Source organism: Salarias fasciatus, chromosome 11 (genome assembly GCF_902148845.1).
Source record: "Salarias fasciatus chromosome 11, fSalaFa1.1, whole genome shotgun sequence".
Lineage (NCBI taxonomy): Eukaryota > Metazoa > Chordata > Actinopteri > Blenniiformes > Blenniidae > Salarias > Salarias fasciatus.
The window spans coordinates 4,310,575-4,330,285 of NC_043755.1; the positions used below are offsets into that span (position 1 = coordinate 4,310,575).

The window sequence follows — 19,711 nt, forward strand, 5'->3', positions numbered from 1 at the left end:
GCTCCATTAAGCTCCTCTCGGGTACAGAATTCTGGCAATAACTGACTGTGTACTTTGATGTATATGTATATGAATACATTTGTAGAAAAGTCTTGGATTTGTGAATAAAGTCTGATTTTTTTTTCATATTTGTGAATATATTTCAGAAAATGTCTCTTATCAATTGGGGGAAACTGTAATACAGTGCTGACCTTCCTGAACACACACCAAAGGTTACAACAAATGATTACTCTGTAATCTATTCATTTCACAATCTTTTATTGAATGCACTGCCAATGAGCTCAAGAGACCAAAGCAATCAAAAACACTGATGAAAGAATTCACAATTACAGGCTGGCAGGAAGAAGAAGAAGAGCCGTGTTTTCTGAAGAGGGTCACTGAATTAACCTTCCTTTCATGTGTATTACATGATCCAACATTCTCCAGGCATTCAGACACGCATTCATCAATAAATATAAGAAATAACACAACAATGTACATTTTCAATAAATATCAAGAATGACATATTTTGATTAGAAAACTTGTGATATTTGTGTGTTTCAGTGCAAGTCTATTAGTGTATTATATTTTCAGAAGTTGCTACAAAGTAAAAAGAGTAACGATTGATCATCATAGTACTTTTTTCCAAGTAAGAAACTAGATTACTATGCTTTTCAAGCCAAAGTAATACAGCAGTATCAGAAAGAACACATATTTTCATGTAAACAGATTTATCCCTCATTCTGTTTGTCTTTACTGCGCTGCACAAGCTACACCATGAAGCATGTTATATTTAAGACAGCAGAGAACGCGATGATTATATGTTAGTGATGCAGCAGGGAGCTCATGAGCCAAGGCGCGATTGCCACTGCTCCTCCGCATTAAAGTGTTTCAGGATTCCCCCCTGATTGCCAGGCTGGATGGATGAAAAAGGTGAAGATTCTGTGTTGGTGTTAGCAGGGAAGATAAACAACTGAAAGACATGAAGAGCAAGTCTTGAAGGGGACACAAGTGAAATATAAAAAGTCGAATGAGGGTCTGGATTTGTGTCCCTCTCTGCTGTGAAAGTTGCAAACGGAGATGTTAACTCAGCAGCCGTTAACTCAGATATTTTCTTCTATATATATATATATATATATATAAAAAAAAAGATTCTCGTCTGTACAGCTGCTTTAGCTCGCATTTAATCAAAGCAGCGCTGAAGAGCATGAAGCCTTTATAGACTTATTTCGAGCTTCTCATTGTGACTGATGGTGGAGATTTCTACCGTCTTCTCAGGCGGCTCTGGGTCCGGCAGCTGCCAGTCGATGAGGAGCAGATAAAAGAATGAACCTACAACCGCTCCGACGGTCGGCGCCACCACAGGAACCCAGAACCAGTAGTTGTAGCTCCTGGGGAAAAGACAACCACAGGAAAATCATGAAAGGGTTGAAGCAAATCACAACTTCATGTTGGTTTTATTATTTCATTATTAATAAAGCGGTGGTTTTCAAAATGTGGCTGCATCAGAAAGTCTCTGGAGCGTTACTGCTGTAGACAACCGACACCAGAGAAATATGGGAGATATGAAACCACGAGCAAAAGTTCAAATAATTCCAATTTACCAAGCTGTGTATTTGCCAGATTGTGTTGATAATACTTTGTCACTTAGTCAGCAAAAATACAAATGCAACTACAAATAGATAAGGTGTGGTACAATCAGGCCAAACCTCACAAAGGTCACAAGTCGAAAGGATTATAGAGCTACAGCAGGTTAGATATTATCCACAAGTGATCGATCAGTTTCTGACATTCTATAGCAAGCTGGTCAACGTAACCTCACCCCATTTTATGATTGGAAATCAGAGCTCTATCGCCAGAACTGCAGGATTAAACCTTTTCTTTTAACTGCAGGGAATTCTCCTTACAGACTGCCTCCTCTTCTTTTGAGGCTGCTTCAGTAATGGTCGAGCTCCACGTTTCTCCACTGGAATACTGTGCGTTCATGCTGTGCACGTGCGACGTATATGAACGATAAGGCACTTACGTAAAGACCTCAGTTCCATAGCCTGCAGATAGTGTGAAAAGGCGAGGCCCCAGGTCTCGTGCAGGGTTTATTGCACAACCACAGTTGGCCGACAGTGAAATGGAGAGACCAAAAACGACAATTCCCACAACCACAGGGATCAGGCCTTCGGGGACCGGAGTGTTCCTCTGTTCACCCAAACCCAGGATGCACAGCATCAGCATCGCAGTTCCGACCACCTGAAAAAGAAGAAGAAGAATCAAGGATTAATAAATGAAGAATAATAACACAAGTCATGATGGGAGTAAAGCGTGAGTCAGTCTTTCTGACCTGGTCGAGGAAACCGTTCTCCAAACTGAGATATTCTGAGGGATATGTGGCGAATATGGACGCAGTCTCATTGGGGCCGGTCACAGTCAGGACTCCTCCACTGTAATCCATTATGGCGTCTGTACCAGAATCACAAACAGTGTAATATTTAGCGTTCTTAGGGGACGAATGATCGAATGCACCAGAGGTATACAGACCATAGTAGACCAGGTAGACGATTCCTGCTGCGACATAAGCCCCCAGCAGCTGAGACAGGCTGTACGGCGCCAGCTTTCGCCAAGGCATCTTCCCCATAACGCAGAAACTGAAGGTCACCGAAGGGTTCAGATTGGCTCCTGACAGCACATATGTGACAAGAGTGGAGATGAATCAAGGGGGAAGTTATTTGAAAAGATGATTGTGAGCAAAGAAATGTCAAAATATCAGTAACTGGTGTTTAGGTACAGTGTTCATTTTGATTGATCAGGCAAACGAAACAGCTGAGTAATGTGTCTATAGAGTGCCAGTGTGCTAATATCTATAAATAACAGCAAGAAAACTACTAAATCCAAGTCTGAGGCTGCAGAAATACTTTGTTTAAAGTTATATGTATGTATGTAAGTATGTATGTGTTTGCTTGCTCACCTGAAACTCCCTTGCAGAGGTACATGGCGCTTGTGACGCCCACGGCGAAGGCCATGCTGGGCGCCATGGCATCGCCTTTGGTGAATCTGCTGGTTCTCACCTGTGCCACAGTGGCAAGGCCAAAGAGCTGCATGGCAGACAGAGGAGACAATGTCAGAGAAATAAAGCCAGTGCCCCAAAACCCCCAATATGTTCAGGCAATTACTGGGAAAAAAAATAATAATCTATGTGACTGTCATCTTCATCGAAGAGTAGATCTAAAGAACAAATGTTTTCACGTCAATTTGCTGGTGAAAGTTTTTTGGGCTTTAAAGCACCACTTATATAAGTATTACAGGCAGCATTGACCTTGAATGTGGGAAACCCGGTTAACAGCAGGAGATGCATCAGGTGTAAAAATTAACCAAATCTATGATGCAATGACATGATAATAATCGCAGTGATAGCAGTGACTGATGATCCCTGCAGAAGGCAGCAGGTCAGTAGAGATCCAGATCTGGATCACAAGTTAACGCCTCATTAACATTTCAGAAATGTAATTCTCTTAAAACAATTACAGTAAATAGCCTCCTTTAAAGTAACGGCATATAAGTCACTGAAAATTCGGGTTTGATAATAGATGTTGGAGCCACAGTCATATTAATAGATCCTTATGTTGCTGTGTCACACTATGTCAGTCTAATCATTGATTGATTCAGCTGAAGTTGCATAATTCAGTTGGAAGTCAAACGATGGTGTAAACATCGTCTTGACTTACAGCTGAAATTACATAACTGATGTGTGAAGTCAACTGATAAGCTATACTTGTAATTTTGGTGGCAATCAGTCATTATTGATTCCAGTTTTATTTTTAGCTGGAAGCGCTCATTTGAACACACTCCTGCAGTTTTTGGAAACGACCATGAACCCTGCATTACACAAATTTTAATAAAGGAAATAATAATTAAACATATACAGCAAGAAGGAATCGTCACAATTCAGAAGAGATAAAACAGCCATAACCTATTTCATGATTTTAAATTAGTTACTAGCACATTGCAGTAAAAAAAAAAAAAAACTGCACCTAAATGAACAGTGGTTCTTTTAAGTCTTATGTAAAATAACCTCAATGACAGGAAAAATAAAAACACTGAGATGTGTAGTTTCTGATTTTGCCTGTATTTAAGTTTAAAGCTATTCTTCAGGTGCAATAACACAATTACTAATAATATTACTATTTTCCCTTTAATTTTTTTTTACTATCGGGACAATAATTCTGAAACTTATGTCAAAATTGTAAACAAAACTAACCGTGACAAATATCTGGTCAACAAAGCCAAAGCCAAAGATGGTTAAGTTTATGTGACATTACTTTATAAGGTATTTGCTTGGTTTTCCACCTTATTTTGGCGTTTTTGGCTCTCCAGCTTGTTTTCATGCTCTGGTATGTCTTAGTTATGTAATAACACTGCGAAGTTGTTTGTACCTATAGAGTGGTTTATCGTCCACGAAACGAAGAAAAGGATGAGCATAAAAGTATCTGTTGGATCTGTGGTCTGTGGAACTGCTTGCTCATTCAAAAATTTAATTCTTCTGTCATATCTGAGATCCTCAAATGTTCATTCGAAGACCAACGCTTCGGAATTAATTCGTCTTATAATCTTTTGGACAATGCTTTAAAATGCATCACAAATCTTTGGACCACAGGCAAAACACCCACAGATCACCGACGAAAACATGATGCCTCATCCCGTTTTAGGCCTTTCATTCAGCACTGAGAGACGATCTAGAGCGCTTTACGAAGTCTGAACAATATTCCTGGATTATCTGGTGAGGAAGCCCAAAGATCAAAGCCTGACCTGCGCACCCAGGAATCTCACCTGAAAAACAGATTAACACTGAATGGCGGCTGTTGCTCATCCTGCTGACTCAAAACACACACTGCAAAGCTATTTTCAGACACTGAACGCTCTTTTTCATTTAAATTAGTTTTTAAAATATTTGCTTCTGCAGCTATAGCTATCATTTTTATTGTTTCTTATTAGATTATTTTCCTATCAAGTCATAAACATGACTCATTATTATTATTAACCCACATTGTGGCTACTTGTCATCAGGACTCTATGTAAGCAAACCAGAAGTTCTGAAATAAACTGACAATCAAAGAAACCAAACTTGAAATTCACTTACCAGAAGGACAAAAGTTCCCACGAACTCAGCCATACACTCTCGTATGATGGCGTGCTTCACTCTGAGTGAACGCAGCTTCACCATGACTGGAATCAGAGTAAATCTGTTCAGGAGGGGAATTCAATAAGTGCTGCCGTCAGGAGCCCCTCTGAGCATCTGTTTCCCTCCAGGTGTCTGCCTCCTCTACATTTAAAGAATCAACATTTCCCTTTGACGGGGCCGAGACACCTCCGGATTGGCTGATGTGGAGAGAATAGCTTGACTCAGCTGTCAGAGGCCGCTCGTATAAACAACGGCTGTAACCAGTCAGATTAGGTGTTGACAGTGATAACAGGTGGTTACGAGGCAAACGATATTTCTTTTACAACAGACACATTGAGAGCAGCTTTCATGTACCTCATGAAGATGATAAATAAGTGTTATTACACATATTTAGCCTCATTTAGATACTTGAAATGGAAGTTTTTCTTATTTAACAAATTTTTCAGCACTTTTCAGAATTTGCTCACAAACCTTCATAAATTCTCAAAAATTTCACACATTATATAATTGTATTTTCATTATTCATAATTCATTTTGGTCCCGCCCACCGAGACGTCCTTACATAACACACTTTTCATGGGTCGTATGTACATTATGAACAGTGCAACCAAAATAAAACGAGGACGGGTACAACGCTTTGTGACGATGTAAATTCTCTAAATGAATTATTGCACATGAGACACTGTGGGAAAAATGGAAAATTGAAAATTTACCAAGATATTAACACATTAAACATGAAGTCCATCATTCACCAACCGTGTTCTTCCACCTTTCTCTTGTATCTATACATTAATAGTGTAATTTCTCGTTCAATGTTCTGTTTCATAACCTTTGCGACCTTTCTTCATTTCCGAAACTTGGTCCGATTTCGTAATCCGCTCCTGACAGAGACTGTCTGGCTTTGTCGTCCAATATGTCTGAGCAGTGGAAAAGGCAGAAGACACCTTGTGCCATAAAGTTTATCCAATTTATGGCATCAGATAAATTATCTCTTGATATTGATAATGAAACAATGAGTCTTTACTCAACGTTGGTCAATGTTTGGTCAAGACCATAGAAATTATGTCACTGGTCCTTCATAAATCGTCCAGACGTTTCCTGAACAAACAATTCCACCTGGGGTCTCACAGAATCAATAAGTTTAAAGTGAATAAGCTTCACTGTAAGATGCTTGGATACCATGTGAGACTTATGGAGGTTTCTTTCACAGGACAGATAAACACTTCTGTCCTTCAAACTCCATCGACATCGTATGATGTTGAGCTGCTTCACCCTTTACCCAGAAACTGTTGTCTAACTTATCTGTTGGGCTGGAGAGGCAGCGACACTCTTTTGCAAAATGTCACGTAGATAAAGGTATCATCAGATTTGGGATTTGTGCAGATAATAGATCGCCAATTGATTCCTTCCGAAGAATTATTAAAAAAAAACCCTCAGGGCTTCACCAAACGGCTTCTCACTAATGACGATCAAACAAATAACAGCCCTGAAGTTTTCCTCCTCTCTGAAGATGAGAAATGACTGGATGAGCCCTCATAACGGTTCATAAATTACAGGTGAGGCAGTAGATACTGCCATGACGGCGCCCAGAGTAAAAGCACGATCATTACAGAGAAACATTGACAATTGGAGGCTCAGATCAGTCCCAGCAGACACGCTGCTGTATTTTCCTTAGCTCTACTTGCTGTTCTGAAAAGGAAATATCTCAGTAGGGCAAATAATCATTTGAAATAACTCCAAGGAATTTGAGATGGATTAAGTAATAATTAATCTAAAGGATGCAGTTGGTTTGATAAGGTTAACTTTTCCCTATAAACAGAGTGGCTTCTAAGTTTTATGTCACCATCTCGTCCTGTAACAAGGGCTCAAAGTTCTCGTTGGAAACACTGCAAAGATATTTCATCTTTTTCTTAGAAAGCAGTGTGACTGCATTAATAACTTTATGAATAAACCTGCAGGAGGCAGAGCCTCAGACTGACCTCAGATGATCTTGAAGCTTGAAGACGTTGCTTGGACATATTGCTGAATGCAGCTGTGGGTGAAAAAGCAGCAACAACAACAAAAAAAAAGCTGTGATTGTTGACGTGTGTCCGATCCACCACCTTCAAACATGAGGCAATGAATCCGGAATAATTTGCTCAGATTGAACTGATGCTGGATGTTTATTTAAGAGCGATACTCACATTAAAAACCATCTAAACGGCCAGAAATATCCAAAGTCAGAAACAGAAGTTGAAATAGTTTTTCTGTCTCAAGCAAGAAAGCAACAACGGCTGTGTCAGAATCAGAAACTGGCCAGCTGTCTGTTATCTCCAGAGCTCCATTTGAAGAGAGGAAACATACTTGAACTTAAAGGACAACAGGCACAACTGTCTTAAACTCTTTTCCAGGAACTTTAAACAAAACTTGAACGTCTCATCTCACATGTGAGATCTGGGGATTGTTCTCACAATAGTCCGGATCTTCAAGGTCCTGAAAACTATCTGCCATCATGTATTCTACAATTCTACAATTTCATTTAGCAGACGCTTTTGTCCAAAGCAACATACAACACAAGCAAGAATTCAGATGTAAGGAAAACCCTTTAGTAAGTGCAAAAGTGCTTCGAGTGCGATTGGTCAAATTAGTTGCCATCAAGTTGCAGAAGAAGTGCCATGCCAACCCGCCCCTTTTTTTTTGTCAACTCAGTCAGTGCTGAGTAAGTGCTGGGTATTGGACCAGCTGACTTATTCTACCCCTAAGGTGGAGTCGGATTAAGTGCCCATGTGTTCTCTGAACAATTGAGTCTTCATTTATCTCTTAAAAGTAGAAAGGGACTCGGCAGAACACACAGAGTTTGGCAGTTTGTTCCACCATTTGGAAACAACAGAGGAGAAGAGTCCGGCTGGAGGTTTAGAGCCGGGCTGGGCTGGAAGCACCAGGCGTCTCTCACATGCAGAGCAAAGTGGGCGTGAAGGAGAGTAGACCTGGATCAGGGAATCCAGGTAGGCTGAAGCCATTCTTGTAAATGTTTTGTAAGCCAGGAGGGGAGTTTTGAGTTTGATTCTGGCTGCAACTGGAAGCCAATGAAGGGAGATGAACAGGGGAGAGACATGAGCTCTTCTGGGCTGGTTGAAGACCAGACATGCTGCATTCTGGATCATCTGTGGTGGTTTGACTGTGCACGCAGGGAGACCCGCCAGAAGAGAGTTGCAGTAGTCAATGCGTGACATCGTGAGGGCCTGAACCAGAAGGTGTGTGGCCTGTTGGGTCAGGAAGGGTCTGATCTTCCTGATGTTGTAGAGGGCAGAACGACAAGACCGAGAAACTGAGGCCACGTGAACCTTAAAGGTCAGCTGGTCATCAATCATGACACCCAGGTTTCTGGCTGAGTTTATGGGCACAAGTAGGCTGGAGTGAAGTTGGACACTGATCTGAGGCTGGACAGACGGACAAGCTGGAAAGACCATGAGTTCAGTCTTAGACAGATTTAGCTGAAGGTGGCGTTCCTTCATCGTGCAGCTATCAGCCAGACACGCTGATATCCAAACTGAGACTGTCGTGTCGTCAGGTGGAAAAGAGAGGAAGAGCTGAGTGTCATCAGCATAACAGTGGTAGGAGAAGCCATGGGAGCGAATCACTGCACCGAGTGAGGTGATGTACAGAGAGAAGAGTAAGGGACCAAACACCGACCCCTGAGGCACCCCTGTTGAGAGGCCGTGTGACTCTGTATTCAGTTCCCTCACAAGATTTATGTTTTGTCATTCAGTCAATCTTGGGAAATTCAATCATTGATTGAGTTCTTCATAGTTTCTACAAGATTTTACAGTAACAATATGCCATATACAGTAGAGGTTCATAAAATATGCATTTCTGATGTCTCGTGTGTTCGACTTTCATTCTTCCTCCCTTGATCTGGAAGAATCAACAAGATGATCCGATATGTTTCAAGTTGTTTGACAATTGTTCATCTGATATTAAGCCCCTAAATCAATTTATTTGTATCTCATTCTGCTGAGTGGAATTGAATAAAAACAGATGTGTGTCTATGCAATGAGATCTAAAGATTCTCTTTAACTTAGTCCACAAAATTCTTTATTTCTGCTACTCCTATGGCAGTAACAGCACATTTCAACTGTATCTTTTGAAGCTTTTATTGATAAACCCCTGTAGCTTTTGGTAGAATAAACACGACTCACCTAGTCTCCACACATTTTTTAATCTCCTCACCAGAAAAGTGAATCTTATGTAGAAATTCAGGCTGTAAATAAATAAATATTCAACCAGTTGTTGGCTGCCAGCAGCCGTGTGCTGCCTAACACAGTTTGACTTTATTAATCAGCCGATTGAGTCCGTGAACCTGAGTCATGATTATTAGTTTATGACTTCGCTCATGACTCAGCTCAACATGAAAAGAGGACTTGAGGTCAGCGATGACTGCTGGTTTGTTTTGATTCCAAAAGACATCTTTACTTTTCTTCTTTTTTCAAATTTGCTGAGCAGAAAGGTGTTTAACTTTTAACAGGATATAAGATATTTAGAGGCCTTTCGGGGGAGCGGCGCAACGCCGGCTGGCTGTTGGGAACAGTTTGAAGTTTATAGGACATGAACTATGCAGAAAGTTGTGCTGAGTGACTGGATGACCTCTGGGTGATAGTGGAGGCCGTGCGCCCGTGATAAGAGTCCTCGGTCTTCATTAGTGATTTTCATTTATAACGGGAGTCCGGTCACTTTGGGTCAGCGCGTGCTTTCAGTATGAACACGCTTGATCGAACAACGTTGACAGGACTGCTTTAGTGATTTATTTCTGTCAACCTGGTTTTGCAGCATTATTAGTTGACATATATGCTATGTGATAATCATAACACTGTTATTCTTTAGGTGAAACTAAGAACGGTTGCTTATAAAAACACCGACAATCTCTCCATTTCTTTAGAATAAATAAGCTTTTTTTTTAATTCAGTGAAGTCACATAAACAATTCACAGTAGGTCACAGAGTTGCTGTCATCTAATATTATTCTAAGGTTGTTTTTTTTTTAATTAAAATGTATGTCTGTTACTGTGAAGACATATCAGACAACTCTGATTATTTTACAGACTCTGGAAATACATCCACAGTATATTTCAGTGCAGCACCACATACTTTAATGTGATCACTGTTCTTTATAGAAAAGTCTTTATGATGTAATTCACAGATCATTTCTAAAAGAATAAGATAATATGAATATTAATGTTAATATTGATCCAGCAAAAAGGACAAATATTAAAAAAGCACTTTAATTCAGAAGAAGTCATCAAGACAATTATGTTTCTTCTCTTTTGTGGCAATGCTGACCACAATATTCTGTGAAAACCTGGTAAATATACTGTATATTAGGCTGTTTTACATAAAGCTCTTTGAATAACCTTTGTATCATGGATGCTGAATATGTGCACGTCTATTTCTTTCTGGGAACAGGATTGTGTTTGTGGAATCATGCTAAGTTACAGGGGATTATATAATGTGAAGCTGCCACAATCGTCACTGCTGACGCTTGCATAGTCAGCTATTATATCCACATAGGAATGATCTCTCTGGAGTTCCACATAGATACAGATGTTATCGGTGGCCAAAATGCATGTCCTGTCAATCATCTAAAGAAGAGCATAGCAACCATTAGGTGAATATAGAGATAATGACGTCTCTAACGACGTAGCAGTCAAATTACTTCATAATTTTATGATGTTTAGTTGCTCTGTGAAATTGCAAATCTTTCAGTTTCGGAAAAATAAACTGCAGCCGTAACAAATCAGTGAAAATCTGAGAGCTGATCTTCATCAGCTGAGATAAATGTGATTATAAATATTCACATATCATCTGAAGTGCTAAAAAATGTCACCTTTATGTAAACATTGATTGGTTTATGGTAATATTATGGCGTTATGGTGAGCAGAGTGCTGTAAAGCTGAGCTCGGTCAATCAGTAGCTTGAAATCAGTCCGTTGTGATATCACACCTACAGTGACATTAATCACATCACACCTCAAACCACATTAATTTAGTGTGGTCATGGTTTAAGACACTGGTCTGGAGTCAGAACACTTTCACCTGCTGAACACGACAAAATGTAAAGTAATTGGTCAAAATGAAGAAGTGTCTTTTTTCCCACTTTCAACTATTGGATGTGCTTCTTTTTTTCTGAAAAGGTTGATAAGGCTGCTCAAATGTGTTTCCTCACCACAAAAACCCTCACTTTCAGTTATTACATCTGCACTTCAGACCCTTTTTTCATGGTTTTGTTCAGGAGGACACAGATAATATCATAATATTGTCTTCAAAAACAAGAGTTCTTTTTTATTTGCTTGCGGAATAAGGTATTAAAGTCACACTTTAGATCAGGTTTTAAAAGACTGGTAAATAAGAATAACTCGTGTCGTTTCCCAAACAGATATTACTGCCAGAATTAGTATCCTCACTGTAAAAAGCCCAGTTCTTGTCTCACCTCCAGTTCGGAAAGAATTTGACTGTTACTTCCTCAGCTAGATTTACTGTCTGTATATTCACCTGAAGGTACAGTATGTTCTCCTTGAAGGGGACACAAAACAGAGGCAGGAGCAAATGTTTTGGCCACTGAAAATATCTATATCCTCACTGAACTCTTTTAAAAGCTTCTTCACATCTATTAAGCTTTTAAAGCATGATCCGATGTGGTTGATTGAAAATCAGGCTTTTTGCAGGGAACTTGGCAACCAGATATCATTTGCAGTATATTCCTCTGTTTTGTGGGGGGTTCTGTTTTGTGGCTTTGAAAGTAAAAGTGTTAACTGTTTTTGTTTTCATCAGGTATTTCTCCATCCCATTTCACTGATTTCTGTCAACAAACAAACCGAGTGGACTGACACATGCCAGATGCTCAGAGACAAACCTGTCACCGAACTCTGGACTCTTCAGTAAGTACACAACACCAATAACTGCCGAAGAAAAAGAAGAAAACCTGTTATCGCAGATTATTTCTGATCATAGGGTGACATCAGATAAGATAAACCTCTTCTTGGCTAAACTATTTCATTTTTGTCCTGTGTGAGAGCAGTGATTACATGATGTTAATCTTTGGGCAACGCAAACCTTGACTTGACGTGAAGGGTCTGTTCACTGTGGTATCTTGTTTTCTTATCTGTTTTTTAATGAGCGTCACTGTTGAGTAATTTCTAAAGAGGAGATATCTTTGACCTACTTCATGGCTTCTTGAATCTGAAAATGAGATAGTCTTCACAGTCATGGCATGCCCTCTGCTGGACGCACAAACAGCAGACATCGGGGAGGCAGCATTTATTGAAAAAAGCTTCACAAACTATGAAATTGGCATTTATTCACAATACACAAAGCAGCTTCTCATTTACAGGTGCCAGTTTGTTTTTAGCCAAAACTCACGAGTGTAGGCTGACTCGATAGTAGCAAGAGCCATCAGTGCAATTTAATTACGGCACAGACACATACACACACATCCCAGACACTGAGGTAGATGTAAACCTTTAAAAATATTCTATGAGAAAATGTTCACCTTTCACATCAAGCTTATGTTTCTTTATACTTATGGGTATTGTTAGCTGATACAAAAAGTTTATTTTATTTTATTTTATTTTATGAAGTATTTAGCCCCTGTCACACTGACTGCACAAACTGGGATTTGCATTAGTTTCCAAAAAAGTGCATCTATCTGTGTGTCTCTTAAATTTTGATTGGGTTCTTGCTTTTCTTTTTTTTTTTCTTTCGTTCTTTCATTTTGGGGGAAGGGGGAGAGAACGGACGTTAATAGTCATTCATCATAAACCTTTTTAGTGTCCATGAGTTACAGACATCAGGCAAATGGACCTTTAACATGGCAGCTTCTGTATTTCTGTGTTCCTGGACACCTGTAGTCAGGAATTCATAACTGACTCTTCATAGCTATTGTGACGTGTTAAACAACATCTATGCATTCGTTGCATAACAGATGCAAGCACCAACATTCTTAATTTTCTCTGGAAAATGCTGTTTTCCAGAATATTGTGTGAACTTTGATCAACGTCCTGTGGATCATCGTATTCAGGGTAATGCAAATTTAAAGTTGTCACTAATTTGTGTATTTTATTTGGTCTTGCATTTCTAACGACTCATAAATTGTTGCAAATTAGCGAGGTTGGAGCGTTCATCGCCCCTGGAGTGTCGGTGGCATGAAGCGCATCATAATCCTCATGTTTCAGGATGGCGGCACAGCACCACGTCCACCGGCCCGGACGGGAGCGTCCTGATCAGAGTCCAGGCCTCCAGGCGCCTCATCCCCACCACGCTTCGGCCCTGAATCTCCAGGACCTCGTCTCCAGACTGGACCTTGTCAACAGGACCTCCTGAGAGCAGAAGAGGGAGAAGGACCATTTAATATTTCAAATGTATGAAAAACTTCTGCCTTGGTGAGGTCTGACTTTGTCTTTTCAAACCACCGACAGGATAATGAGAGGGGGTGACGGGTTTAAAGGCCAGCAGCATCAGCCCTTACCCAGGAAGACCTTCTGCACCGTGAGCGGTCTGTTCCCTTCGCTGGAGTCTGCCCCTCCCTCCAGGCTGAAGCCCAGGTCCCTGCTGTTCTTCTGCAGCTGCACACACACGCGCTGGCCTGAAAACACATAAACAGTGTTTCAGTTTGTGCTTTTCTTTTGAGACTACTGTCTGGTCTGGACCTCTCACCTGAATGGCACTGGGTTGGCGGTGGGGCCTGACTCTTTCCCTGAACCCCCCTCTTAGGGGGTCCAGTGGCATCATCCCTCTTCAGAACCACCACTCCCATCTCCCGAGTCTTGGCCCTCCTCAGGACCCTCAGGGCCTCCCAGTGCGCGGTGTCTTGCAGGGCGGTACCGTTGATCGACAGCACACGGTCCCCTTCTCTTATGGAGCCCTCCTTGGCTGCAACGCCGGAGTGGAACACTTTGTGAACCTGATGAGAAGAACAGTGAGAAAGACGTGAGAACAAAGAAGAAACATCCCGATATTTATAAGACAGAAGGGAGGAATATTCTCTCACAGTAATAGGTTTGCTTTGGTCCACGCCTCCAGCCAGGCTGAAACCCAGTCCTACTCCAACATCCTTATGGAGAACCACAACTTGCACATCATTGTAGTCCTGTAAGAAAGACATCAAGACAAGACTGTGTATTTTGTGACCACTGACTTGTCATCATCAGGTGAAAATAACTGGAAAACTGTTCCATGGTTTGTACAGTAAATAAGCATAAATGAAACAAATCAATACCAGTCGCAAAGTCACAACAAAACATATTTAAAAAGTAATGCCGGCTGCCTGTACCTGCAATGTGTTGTTTCCAATGCTCCTGACGTTCTCCAGCAGCTGGTCGAGCTCTTCAGCAGGCATCAGAGACACGTAGGACAGAGCCGACACATCGGAGCTCAGTGAGGCCGACCGCCGGCTGACTGACTGCCAGTCGTCACTGTCGTCCGACTCATATTCAGTTCCAGTGAAGTTACACAGGTCTGCAAGGCTGAAAGGGCACAAGACGTGTTTAGGGTGGAAATCCGAAGAGTCCTTCTCAAAAATTCTCTAATATAAACAGGACCTACTTGACAGAGAAGCTCTTGCGGTCTGACTGGCTGCTGGTGATCGTAACTGAGGACTCTCCAGAGTCTGAGTCGTAGTTGGAATCATCATCCTTCTCTGTACTTTCATCGGAATCCTCCTCATCATAATTCCAGCCCTTGAACTCTGGATTCAGTCCAGTTATCCAAGCATCCAAGTCGAGTAGCTGTTTTCTCCCTCTTGGGTTGGACTTTGTGACCTCCGGAGGGATGAAGTCAGGCAGGCTGACAGGGGAGGAGGTGGTTAAAGGGCCAGGCAGCGGCGGCGTGTCTGATGGATCTGGAAGGTTGGTTTCTTGTGTGAAGACGAAGGCGCTTTTGTTTTGACTGTCTGCCCTGGGAGTGGCGTCTTGTTGTGTTTGAGGCGGTATGAACGGTGAGTGGTCAGGGGTGTTTGTTGGGGTTTTGTCATTGTCACTACCTGGTGAGGCAGGTCCAGAGGAAATCCTCTTCTTCTCACCAGTTGAGACGTCACTGGGAGGCTGTGAGGACGGTGCGTCCTGGGCTGTCCCACTGGTTCTGCTTTGCTCCTCAGGACTCGACACTTTCACGAAATCTTGCTCGTCAATGAAAAACTGTCTTCGTTTTCTTTGAGCTCCTTCATTCAGAGGTATTTCTAGTGTATTTTTGAGTTTGGAATAATGGTCAAAAACATTGCCTTCCACTTCCATTGCAGCATCTCTCTCTCCGGACTCTTTCTGCATTAGTTTTAGTCCAACCTCATCTACTGATAAGGATCTTCCCGTTGCAAACTTTGTTGTAGTTCTCATTGATCTTCCACCTGCCTCACATCCCTCTTTCAGTCCCTCTGATCTGTGTCTCAGTCCATCGATGTCTTTTGCAGATGTGCTCTTTTTCACTCCATCGTGAAGCCTGCTGAGTTGTGCTGGCACCGAGTAGGTTCTTCTCGACATCCAGACTTGGTTTGTTTCTGAACCTTGAGCATTCTGTGTCAGTGCCTCAAACTGATTAATCTTATTTTTCACACTGGCTGACGAGGCAGCCGGCAATTTATCGGACAGCTTTTTCCTCTCGAACACTTTCAGAGTTATCTTCTGTGAGGTTTCAAACACTTCATCAAGAGTACTGCTCTTTAGTTCGTTTCTCTCTTTCATGTCCTCATCGCTCTCTTTATGCTCCTCTCTAACTCTTCCAATTCTCTCTTTCATCACCCCATTTAATCTATAGCTGTCTCTTTTGTCATCTCCAAAATGTACCCAGCTGTCAATCTTACTTCCGCTGGCTCTCCTTTCTCTTAGTCTGTTTGCTAGATCGCTGTGAGACGCCTCTCCTGATAGGTCATTTGGCTGTTGAGTCGAAGAAATCCCCGCTGTAGCCCTGGCTGCTCTTATCTGAGCTGCAATAGTGTTTTTGCTCCTGGCCCTGTCCAGGGATCTCGTACCTGAATCCACAAACCCCTTTCTCCAGGTGACTCCGCCTCCATCCGTATGCTTGGTCCAAGCCTGCCCCTGCCAGTGACTTCCTAGTGGTCTCTCTTGAGATGAGCTTCTCGGGGGTGAAGGTAAAGTCTTATTATTTTCTTTCTGAGTCCAGATGGGTGGCATCCAGCTTCTCACGGGACAATTGAAGTCTCCTGCAGAGAAACGCCTGGGAAAGGTGCCCCCTGCTGTTTTGCCATACTTCTGTTGAGAATCCGTTGAGGAGTCAGACACTGAGTTATCCTCTTCAGTTTTACCCAGCCCTGCTGAAGAGAGGAGCTTCTCTATTCGCTCGATGATGCTCTGACCACTGGTGAGCTCCAGTGAAGGATGTCTGTTTGTGTTCTTGCTGTCAGGCGTAGTCAGGGACCTCCACCTGGAAGGAAGGGAATTTGAGCCACACTTTGGAAAAGTAGGGCTCACGTGAGCCCTTCCTGCAATGTGCTCTTCAACTTCATTCCTTCTTTCCATCACGCTTGAGGCTCTTCTACACATGATCGTGTCTCTTTTGGGTGACAGTGCAGGGATGTCAGCGTTGGTGCTGCGATCAGGGCTTTTCTCCCTCGTTCTCCAGTCTACACTCTTACTTCTGTTTACAAGGTTGCTTCTCTTTAATTCTGTTCTCCCCCGAATTTCCAGTGGAAGGTTTTCACTCTGGTCAGTGGAAGTTTCTGGAACTGTTTGGTCTGCTGTGATATTTTGTGTCAGCCCGACAGTCGCCGTATCGCCTGATGGTTCCCTCTCCTCACACTGATCTTTGACATGTCTGTGACTCCCGGTACTGACGGCAGAGGTTGTGTCTTCTGTGTTTCTTGGATTTATAGTAACACCTGATCCATATCTCCCACTTCCTCCACTTTCCACGGCAGTCTCCCTCTTCCTCAGACCTGGCCTGCGATTGAGGCTGTATGAGGGAGAGCTGGCTGAGCGGACAGTGAAGTGAGGCCTTGACCTCTGCTTGTACTGACTCACTGCAGAAGGAAGCAAAGACAAGTCCATTGTTTGAGAGTAAAAACCAAGGTGATGACCTCGTGTTGAATTCCGATTACCAAAATAGACCAGAAGAGAAAAACTGATATTTAAGAGATTCCGAGTGTCTTTTAGACTGTGCTCTTGAGGCGGTTTATTTTGATGCTTTAGCTCTGAGTGTGTTAAAAGAAACAAACAAACAAAAAAAGAAAAACAGTCAAAGATTGGCACAGTTGTATTCCTCTCACAGCTCCTTTTAAATGGTTTGTATTCCTGATTGTTCCGAGCTCTGTCCTTGCTCTTGGCTGTTTTGTCTTCAGGAGTCCTCGGTTCCTCAGGTCGACCTCAGTCAATGGCTTCCACTGCCTGCCAAGCATGAAAGACGTTCAAGTTTCTATTCTCAGCACAAATTCTGCAGGAATGCTGTGAGATGTGGATTGTGGTCATCGTGGCTACTCAAAATGGTAAAACGGAATGACAGTCTGGTCAAGGACTTGGAACACAATATAGTAGAGTGAAGAATGAAGCAGAGAGCAAGAAGAATATGTTTAGGAGTGATAAGGAACTGAAATAGAGCTATAAAACCAAACCAAAAGAGAGTTCTGAAATTACTCCACTCACTCCAAAAACCTTTCAGCTATGCCATTTTGCAACACGTTCCTACCTTCCAAACATTCCCCTCACGCCTAATCAAAGAACCCATTCACTGAGCACCGTCTCAGGTGATGCTCTGTGTTGCACACACATATCACAACGTCTGTTTACACGAGCAGCGTACTCATGGCTACCAGACAGCGTCAAATAGACGTGAACCGAGAACAGGAAAAACTCACCTGACAGCAATCCACTCAGCCGGACAAAAAAATGTGGCACCATCTGTCTCAGCCGCAGTTCGTATCAGTCTCACGAAGTCAGAAAAAGACAGCCGAAACCTTGTGACAGTGAGCTGGTGTGAAATCACCAGATAAGATGGCCAAAAGATAATAATGTACTTTGGCTTATATAAAGCCATCTGAAGGAAAGAGAACTTTACAAATGGATGCAACCTATGAGAGTATACAGCTACAAAATGCCAATTAACCAATAAGCCATTAAAGCCATCTTTTGTTATTCATAAATTCAAATTGATACAACATGATCTAACATGGCAGAACACCATAATTACCACAGATTATTTACTGTGAAAGCACCATAGTAAAATGTAAGCCATTTAAACCTCTTGCAGAATTATCTTGTGTCTGTTTCACAGAGTACAAGTTTAAGGGAGGTTCTCTGGCGGTGCTTTCCAGTGCAGGTGAATCTGCGTGTCAGTTTACTGAAACACCTGTTCTTCTGGGTCACAGAGCCTCCCGTTCCGGTGACCTGGCCGACATTGTCCTGCTCATTTCAAACCACCGCTGAACTGGACAAAAGGCAGGAGTGCATCCTGACATGAATCCAAAGGTTCGCCTCTCCACTCGCTCGCCCTCTTTCAAATAAGGTCACTGAGCCACAGACACATGCACCTTACCTGCTCTACGTGAAACGTCTCTTCTCGTCCTCCGCCATTGTGCTGTAATGACATCAGCTCGCAGCTCTGCTTCTCCCTCTGTCCGCTTTGCTTTCCATCAGCTTTGCATGATGGACTGTGTACAGTGACACAAACCTGCCACACTGGTTTGTCCTCCCTCCCTCCCTCCCTCTCTCTCTTTCTCTCTCTCTAGCTTTGTCTCTCCTCCCCTTCCATTGTTGTTCTCTCCCTCTTTTCCTCCTCTCACAGGGTAGCATTCCTGACTACAGTTCAATGTGTCACCCACTGAAACAGCTCAGCAGTGAATGTACATATACACAGAAACACGCGTTTACATACACACCCTGCAAACACTTGAAGCTCCTTCAGCCCGCCTCATGACAGCAGCATTCATAGCTTAAGGGAGAACAGATAGACTTCAGATAATTGTGTGAAACTGTACAAAATTGACATTTCCCAACACTGACTTTATAAGATTGCGCCACCTCGGGCTAAACCCGAGTCTAATCATCTGGTCTGTGCAGGTATCAAAATACATAATAACAGAGCACCTTTAATTAGGACCGGAGACCACAAAGAGCCAGAAATACCGACAGGGATAAATATTGTTAAAAGCGCCCCTCTCATGTGACATCTGTTCAGCAAAATGCTGCTCTAGAGCAGATACACTTACCGAGAATCTGAAACGTTGACCGAAGGGGAGAAAGTGTCTTAGATCCCAGAGGAAAAAGTGGTGTCTGTGAGATAAAATTAATGTCTCTGAAACGCAGCTGAACTCTGAGATGCAAAGGAGCTAATGCATGTACATGAAGAATTGAAAATGTACTTACAGTTCTGCATGACCTAGAGCGCTTCCTCTTTCTTCTGGCTTTCTGCACTCACCTGCGACTTTTGCATTGGTTTCGGTTGAGACACAGGAAATTGTGGTTGCGACACTTGCAGCGATAAACTGTAGATGTCTGAAGTGTGACTCTTGAATTCAAGTGAGTGGCATCTGTTGCTTCCAGACCGTGTGTCTGACTTCTGATGCTCCAGTCGCTGACCAGCCTCACAGACAC

At 42.3% G+C, this 19,711-nt stretch overlaps 2 protein-coding genes across 3 annotated transcripts; both read right to left on the minus strand.

The window, feature by feature from the left end:
- Positions 1-1,195: 1,195 nt before the first annotated feature.
- aqp10a (aquaporin 10a) lies at positions 1,196-5,191 on the minus strand. The gene is made up of 6 exons (XM_030102314.1): positions 5,108-5,191; positions 2,939-3,065; positions 2,512-2,649; positions 2,315-2,433; positions 2,006-2,223; positions 1,196-1,370 (listed from the first exon to the last, which is right to left on the minus strand). The coding sequence occupies exons 1-6, from the start codon at positions 5,189-5,191 to the stop codon at positions 1,196-1,198; spliced, it is 861 nt and encodes a 286-aa protein (XP_029958174.1).
- A 7,603-nt stretch (positions 5,192-12,794) lies between these two features.
- LOC115397172 (PDZ domain-containing protein 2) lies at positions 12,795-19,440 on the minus strand. 2 transcript variants are annotated; one of them, XM_030103379.1, is made up of 7 exons: positions 19,327-19,440; positions 14,721-17,509; positions 14,449-14,641; positions 14,167-14,265; positions 13,833-14,079; positions 13,645-13,761; positions 12,795-13,495 (listed from the first exon to the last, which is right to left on the minus strand). In XM_030103379.1, the coding sequence occupies exons 2-7, from the start codon at positions 17,171-17,173 to the stop codon at positions 13,341-13,343; spliced, it is 3,264 nt and encodes a 1,087-aa protein (XP_029959239.1). In that variant the 5' UTR covers positions 17,174-17,509; positions 19,327-19,440; the 3' UTR covers positions 12,795-13,340. The 2 variants fall into 2 exon arrangements, with proteins under 2 accessions (XP_029959239.1, XP_029959238.1); XM_030103378.1 differs by lacking the exon at positions 19,327-19,440 and adding an exon at positions 18,654-18,817.
- Between the last annotated feature and the right edge of the window lie 271 nt (positions 19,441-19,711).